This window comes from Scardinius erythrophthalmus (genome assembly GCF_964197995.2).
Source record: "Scardinius erythrophthalmus genome assembly, chromosome: 1".
NCBI classification, from domain to species: Eukaryota; Metazoa; Chordata; class Actinopteri; order Cypriniformes; family Leuciscidae; genus Scardinius; species Scardinius erythrophthalmus.
Window position 1 is genome coordinate 3,285,664 of NC_138221.1, and position 8,670 is coordinate 3,294,333.

The following is an 8,670-nucleotide window of genomic DNA, read 5'->3' on the forward strand; positions in this document are numbered from 1 at the left end:
AGAACTAAAACGAGAATCAATATCAGCACGGTGTTTTCGAGATGCCTAGAGCTCCCATAGACAGTATATAAAAGAGAGCTCCACGTCCGAGACTTCGACCGCTTCTACATGTACTTTATTAAACAGGTGAGCACATTTATATAAAACTAATCAATGTTATATAGTTCAACAATGATAAAATGTTATAATATGATCTGTATGTTATTCTAATGTTGATCTAGCTCACTGCTAGTCTCATACAGACAAACTAACACATAAATTTAAACACACTCAAATGCAGTTTAGTGTGATAGTGTAATGTTAGACCAAGTGAAACAGCGCTGCGTTACCTCACAAGTTTAATTTGTCTAATAAACTGACCTGTGAGTTGTAATTCTGCGTGTAGTTCGGTAGAATGAAATGTCCATATTCCTTTTAACTGTTATATCCGCGGGACTCGCGTCGCGTGTGGAGCTGATAGCGGTCTCTTAGCAATCCCGAACTGCTTCATATCACACTCATGATAAAAACATCGATGTATTTACTCATCCATAAACATTATTAGATCGGTTGGCTTGACGTTGACGACAAGATCCATAATTCTTAGCAAATGTTGCGTCATCAAACTACGCCTTTGTTATTGTAAGAGGTTAGCGACCCCTAGCGGCGAAAAATTCCATACTGTACGTTTAAAGGACATTTGCAGGTCTATTTGTCGATTTATTCCCGCACAGGAAGCTAGTTTAGGAAGGAAGCTAGTTTAGGGAAGCAAGTTAGTTAGAGTAAAACTCGGCCAGTTGTCGACTGAAGACGCAAGAGCTTGAGTATAAAGGTATTGGGTGTCGATTAGTAGACGCCCCAGATAAAGGTTTTGGTGTCGATTTGGAGACGCCTCAGGTAATAAGATCAATTGGGTGTCGATTTGGAGACGCCCCAGATAGTAAGGTTTAGGGAAAAATCTACCACAGCAGTTATCACTTTATTGCCCAAAAAAGGAGATCTTCAAAACATAAAAAAACTGGAGGCCTGTTTCTCTGCTGTGCTCAGAGTGTAAAATCCTGTCTAAAACATTAGCTACAAGATTGAGTAAAATAATAGGGAAGGTGATTCACTACGATCAAACATATTGTGTACCAAATAGATCGATTTTTGATAATATAACTTTAATCAGTTTCAAAGCTGTTTGGTATAAATACTGGCCTTATTTCTCTAGACCAAGAGAAGGCATTTGATCAGGTTGAACACCTTTATTTGTGGCATACTTTACCAGCCTGAATTTAATTCACGTTTTATTGATATGATCAAAACAATGTATTATGAAATTGAGAGTGTGATTAAAATGAATGGTAGTTTGTGTGCCCCCTTTAATGTACAGAGAGGGTTTGACATACAGTATATGTGCTGGCTATAGAACCACTGTTGTCCATGTTACGAAACAAGTTAAAGGGTTTAACATTGCCACAGTGTAATAATGCTTTCCATTTATCTGCATATGCTGATGACGTTATTGTTTTTATAAATGATAGTGATGATGTTGAAACGTTACAACAAATTGTTAATGATTTTAAGGATATTTCATCAGCAATAGTAAATTGGGGAAAAAGTGATGCTTTATTGATTGGAAAATGGGAAGGAGGAAATCCCATTCTACCAGGAGGCTTATTATGGAAAAAAGATGAGTTAAAGTATCTTGGTGTTTTCTTAGGCAATGAAGCTTTCATGCAGAAGAACTGGGAAGGAATGGCAGATAAAGTAAACTAATGAGTGCATTGAATATTTTTTAAATTGAGTGGTGCTGTGATAATGTGCTGTGTTCATTACAGAAGTGTTGATGTAAGACTTTTTTATTAGATTGAAAGTATGTGATATTCATCATTCTCTTCAGCAATCTCTCCCACAAATATTAAGCTATTGTAACTGCGCTTATTTCCGTCATTGGTATAAGTGGCAGTGGGTGGAATAGACAAGAAATGTGCAGTTTTCTACCATCTTGCTGACAACGTTTCTTTAGTCATTCGGCAGTCTTGCAGACTGAACCCCTGCAGGAAATCCACCCTTACAGGCTATTCTTAGCATTACTGTTAGTTTCACTTCTTTATTTTAGCAGTTTCCAGCATGCCATTAAAATCTAGAAGTAAAATCTTGCAATTATTACTGATAAAATTGGTTTGTTACTGAAAAGGTTTCCACTATCCATGACTCCTGAATTATAAAACAGATTTTAAAAGTATTGTAAAGTAATTATTAGCATCAGCTTGGTAAAATAAACCTGTATTTGCACATGAGCGTCTGTAAAGCAGATATTAACTGTCTTCAGGGAGTTTCTACACATGGATTATAACGTTCTGCTTTACTCTCTCCAGCCTTGAGAAATATATCAGATCCAGACTCCTTTATCAACACTACAAATGCTCTGGAAGATCTGGGATGTATTTCTCAAGCACCACTGATTTAACTTCCGCCTCCCTGAACTTCTGGACCACTTTGCTAAAACACTTGAACGAGTCGTTTTCGACCAACTATCTCCATTTCTCACACAGAACATCCTCCTGGACAACAACCAGTCTGGCTTCAGAAGCGCCACTAAACTGAGACGGCCCTGCTCTCGGTTATTGAAGCTCTGAGACTGGCAAGAGGAGCCTCCGAATCCTCAGTTCTCCTCTTGCTGGATCTGTCTGCTGCTTACAGTTAACCACCAAGAAGAGCATCTCAGGAACAGTGCTTCAAGTCTGACCTCTCAGTGGGTCCTTCAGGGTGTCGTGAGGTGTTTAAGACCCAATATCTAGCTCTCGGTTATTGAAGCGGCTTCTCAACTACAACTCGCTTCAGTGGACTTACAGATACATTACCAGCTCATGAAGGGGAATTAACATATTCCTAACAAACATCTCAGGAAAGGAGACTTATTAAACACAACTGCAGAGGTTTATTAAGAAAATTATACAAATCATTCAAAATGAAAAAAGATGCTAAAAACAGGAATGAACAGACAAGATCCAAGAATCCTCAAATCAGCTCCATCACACAGAACAGAGAGAGATTATACAGTCTGAGTCTGTCCATTACTGTATTAATATTATATTTAAAGCAGTTTACATATGAAGCGCAAGAGAATGACTTTCAACACTGTAGGCAAATATATCCATAAAATCCATATAAATGAAAATAAATCTGGCTTTTTAAATTTTACATTTTAATCTAAACTTGATTATGTCACTATAAGTACTCAGAGTTTTTTCTCTGTTTTCTGAGAAGAAGAAAATAAAACAATGAACAATCCTCTGTAAGTTTCTGCTATTGTAAATATTGCTGCAGATTGGCTCTAAACTCATCAGTATTTTATTCTAATATTGTCGGCATCTCTATTTCCTCTGGGTGCTTCGAGTCCTTCCTCCCTGCAAAATAAAAGCATTGACTGACCTCTCGTATGTGTTTTTATCATGATTGCAGATTGTTCCAGATCAGATGAGTGTGAATCATCAGATTGTGTGCGGCTCAAAACTCACCAGCTCTTCTTGCACAGATGATCTGAAGAAGAATCACAGTAGGAGCAGCAAACACTGCGATCCCAACAATACTCACAATCACTGCAGGAAACATGAGAGGAAGAAGAGAAACTGTACATGACTGAAGTCAAGGGTATTCAACTATCAACAGTTATTGATGAAGCATTTACAGACTGACTGATAGTTTAATGTTATAAAGCTGTCAGTATAAATGAACGTGTAGTACCTCTGTATAATGATAGAGCATTCACACAGACTTTAGTTTCTGATGCTGGATCAGCTGGATCTGTGGATCACGTCTGTTAGTTCAGTTCAACACATAATGCCACATATACACAACATCATCATCACATAATACTGGAGCTTCACATCACAGAAATGATGAATATGTGCATGAGTCTGTCATCTATTATATTCTTACTTCACTCTCAAGCTGTCAGGAGGAGAATGGCAGTAGTTGAGAAGAGACTGTACTGTATTACTGTATAACTGTATTACTGTGATACTGTATAATTTATTCCTGGTTTATATGAGAGTGAAACACAGTTGAGCTTCTGCAAATAAACCTTCAGCTTGAATGAAGGACATAAGCCTTATAATTCCTAAAGCCGACCTCCTACATGGGTCATACTAGGCTTTAATACACTCGTCTGATTTATGCAATATATCATGTATGACCCATGTAGGAGGCCAATATTGGGAATTATAAGGATTGTTATGCAGTTTATGACTTTGACCACTAATATTTTACAACTCCAAAACGTATGAAGCCATCAGAAAGAGTAGAGCCAATCTGTGGAAGTTTTCACAAATCTGTCAGAAAAGAGTTTTCTCACCTGAATACTTGACAGTGTATCTGACTGAGGTCAAGAGTTGATTTCCCAGAGTAATCTGACATCTCCACTCTCTGTTGTCATCTTCATTCAGTAGTGTTGTAGTCAGACTGATGAAACAGGGATATTGAGCTGCTGATGATGATGATAATATCTGATATCTGGAGTCTGTCTTCAGATTAACACCAGCCTGATTCACCCACAACAGCTCAACTCCCGAAGAACTGACCAAATAATCACAGGAGAATAGAGTATACAACTGACAGGAGAGAGTCACAGAGCGGCCTGGACTGATCTCAGTCTGTGAGGATGAAGATGAAGATGAAGATGATGATGATGATGGAGACACTGAAACTGAACACAAGACACAAATCACAGACTCTTCAATCATCATCTGAGTTTAAAGGGAGAATCTGCCCTTTTTAATTGACCACATAATCATAACCTTACCATGAAGAACATGCAGCAAAACATCAGCATCAGGTCCTTGTTGTCTGCCATTCACATATTGTCTGCATCTGTATAATCCAGAATCTTCTTTTTTGACGTTCTTGATGTTCAGAGAGCAGTCAGACTCCAGACTCAGTCTCTCATGTCTCTCTGTGTTTTTATTCTTTATTCCTCCAGTAATCAGTTCAACTATCCCTGATTGTCTGAATCTCTTATAGTAGATCCATGTAGTTGATTTGCAGTCAGAAAGAGTTTTATTACAGGACAGACGGACATTTTCACCAGAACTGATGTACACATCATCATCTCCACTGGTTCCTGAAACACAGTATATCTCAGTGATCATTATGATATATATTAATAAATGAAACATAAAACACACCAGCATAAAAAGCAGAAGTTTTAAATCATAGTATTTTTCCTGACTTAAAGCAAACAACACACTCTCCAGAATAAACTATTAGTCTTTATCAGAGAGCTGTTCAAATCACTGACACACTCTTAATATGAAGATAATTCTTCATCATCAGATGTTTGAGTGACACTATGTCCAGTATCAGGAATAATACAGTATGATCTGTGTGTATCAATACACAACTCTGAGATCACAACGTGAATGTGTGCAAGAATAAACTGAGCATGTTCAAATGAACTCTTTCCAGACTAATTCCACTAAATGTCTTTAGAGAAAATACAGATTTCTTTACCAGTGAGAAGTGAAGAGAGAATGATCAGTCCCAGCAGACACAGATCACACTTATCAGCCATTTTCTGTTTCTGTCAGTCTTCCTCTTCATTATATATAGTTACAGCTCCTCCTTTAAACATCATCAGCTCCTCCTGTGGTTATTAACTTCCTCTCAAAATCATGAAGCAAAGAGGACTGACACCGACAGACAAGGTTACTATTGATATGAAACACACTCTCAGCTCTCAGATTCTGTCCATTTTATCACGAAATTCAACAATAAATACGGTTTTGGCGCTTGTAAATGTGACGTGACAGATCTCTGTATCTCCTGAACCGATCATCTCTTACTCTTCACTACTAGTTAATAGCAAATAAACACGAATGAACAATAGGTGTGTTGAAAGATACAGTACAACTTACCGAAATGTATATCCCTCATACATAATATCGATCAGTCAGTGTTTTTCACCCGTGGAAGAGCTCAATAACAGCTGGAGAACACTATAACCTACACGTGACGTACATTTACCTCAGGAGCATTAATGACCATAGCACGCTAGTTGGCTAGACAAATTAGCTAGAGGAGTATTTTGCTAAGTATGAGCACTATATTACATATTTATTTGTATTATTTTTTTAACATATTTTTTACATATATCATTAAAATATTATAACATTATAATAAAAACCCTATTATATTTAATTTGAGTTGTTATTTTTAACCTTTAATAATAATAAAAGCTGACAGGGCATTATATTTACAGCATTAGGTGAGATATATTTTTTTCCTTGAGAAAAATTAACATGTATTTGTACCTAATATTTATCGAAATTAATCGATATTCAGTCAAAATCGGATTCAAATCACAAGAAATTAAAAATGTGTGCCTCCATCTAAGAGTGAATCTGGCTGTTCTGGAGACAGAGCGTTCTATGATAAGAGGCGGCTTTCACAATATGCTCAAAGGAAAGACTATCTTCTCGGTAAGTCTCCAAATCTATCAATACAGCATTGGCACCCATTAATTCAACATTGATTCACTGTGACAAATGACTTGCATGAGTAAAGTCTTGTCATTCTGTCTCTCAGGTTACTTCAGTCTGCGGAGGCCTTCAGCCGCAAAAGTGGCAAGGCTGATTGGTCAGGAGGGGTGGACGACCAATTGCCCCAAAGCAGAGGAGGTAGTCAAGATGTGGAGGCCGTCCACCAAGCAGAAGGTCGAAACCGACCCTCATGTGCAGCACTGTGTGGCTGAGCCGGCCTGGGGTGCGTTTCCCGAAAGCATCGTTGGCCAACTATGGTCGCAAGTTCATCGCAATGTCCATTGAACTCTATTGGTAACGACGGAACTTGCGACCATAGTTGGCCAACGATGCTTTCGGGAAACGCACCCCTGGACAGGTCTTGCTATTACAGATTGTGGTCCTCCCAAAGGTTTCGGTAAGAAAACCTTTCAGTTATTTTCAAGGCAAGAACATACTAAAATGTAAATTGTACCTTTTAACAGCCATTAACTGCTGCATTAAGAACTAGAATTAGATCTCGAGTGGCTGGACGAGAACGCCCCAGTCTATTTTTTTTGTTCAAAAGTTCACTTCACTCTTTTAGATGTAAAGTTAGCCCATATTTTGTAGTTTTGTATTTTTTTTAAATGTTTTAGTGGTAGTATGTGTATTCATTGATGATTTGTTTCATTTTTACAAAAATATTTATTTTTAAAGTTACATTTTTATTTATTTATATTTAATTTACTACCAAACTTTTATATAGTGATAATATGATGGGCTCGTGTTCATAAAAAATAAAATAAAATAAAAAACACTATTTTTTAACCCAGCCTCTGACATTACACAAAGCAGTGCGATGTCAGTGCCGGTCCCAAGCCCGGATAAATGGTGAGGGTTTTTACTCACTTATGGTGCACTTTGTCACGGTCACCAGCTAGTCACCACCTCCTCACTACATTTCCCATCATCCTCTCTGGCCCTCACCTGCATGCACTTACCTGACTCCTTACCTGCACGATACCTACCTGAACAACTTGTCTTCAGTCATCTGCTTCCTTCATCCGTCTTCAGTCATTGCCTCGATCTCCATTTCAGAACAGACATCTATCCTGAACACTGTATTCATCAGTTACTCTCCTGCTTCCATCGCTGCGATCACATACTTCTGCAAATAAACCTGTTGATTACTTTACCTGTGTGAATCCTTTACCCGTGTGAAAAAATAAATCAGTGTTTACAACATTTATAATAAGTGCACCATATATGGTATAAATATTATAAATATAACATATGTGTATATGTTATAACATTTAATAATCCATAAGCATTTCACAGATTCTATGTACACTAATTGTATAAAACAATTCTGTCAGTACACCATAAGTTATAAAAATGAACTAGATCAATGTGATTAATGCCATTCATAGTTTCCATCCTTATGTTGTGTCTCCCTCTAGTGGGCAAGCAACATTTATTTATTATATGTGTTTTAAACACTTATGAAAATAACATATAATTATAACATATATATAAATATAACATTCATGCATTTGTAACATTTGGAATTTTTTTAAATTTTTACTTTTATTTTATAATGTTATTTTTTTTTTTATATTCCATTGATTAATGTTACTAAATCATGATAACTAGTTTACTAGATCAATGCGATTATTTCCATTCATAGTCTCTGAACACATCTAGTGTGTGTAATCAGAAATGTCCTGTATCTGATCATCTCTGTGCATCTCAAGTGTGTGGACGTGTACGGGGTTTTCACACACCTCAAGTTTCACTGAAATGTCCAATGTCCAATTAAAACCGTATTGGGCACAAATGTGGGCAAAATAATTTGTATTTATTTAAAAAAAAAAATACTTTCCTTAATCTGAGCGGTACAAGACTTGGCTACTTTTCCTAAGTTTGCCACCTGAACACACACAAGAAAAATTGACTTGATTCTACAATGTTAAGTGGTGAAAAAAACTCCTTAATTTTTGGACAGAAATGGGCACCCATAGGAATGAATGGGAAAACTGTAATTCAGAGCATTTTTATTTATTTATTTGTCAAAAAAATAAAAATAAAAAATCAATAGATCCAAAACAATGCATATCATACATACACACAAATGAAGGGGTGATCCTGTACAACATTCTCAATGCGGCAAACACTCACACACACACACACACACACACACACAAAC

At 36.9% G+C, this 8,670-nt stretch overlaps 1 protein-coding gene across 1 annotated transcript; it reads right to left on the reverse strand.

Moving 5' to 3' along the window:
* Positions 1–2,887: 2,887 nt before the first annotated feature.
* Positions 2,888–5,563, reverse strand: LOC308701869 (uncharacterized protein). The gene is made up of 6 exons (XM_081384339.1): positions 5,476–5,563; positions 4,769–5,086; positions 4,322–4,672; positions 3,712–3,771; positions 3,486–3,566; positions 2,888–3,374 (listed from the first exon to the last, which is right to left on the reverse strand). The coding sequence occupies exons 1-6, from the start codon at positions 5,534–5,536 to the stop codon at positions 3,319–3,321; spliced, it is 927 nt and encodes a 308-aa protein (XP_081240465.1). The 5' UTR covers positions 5,537–5,563; the 3' UTR covers positions 2,888–3,318.
* Between the last annotated feature and the right edge of the window lie 3,107 nt (positions 5,564–8,670).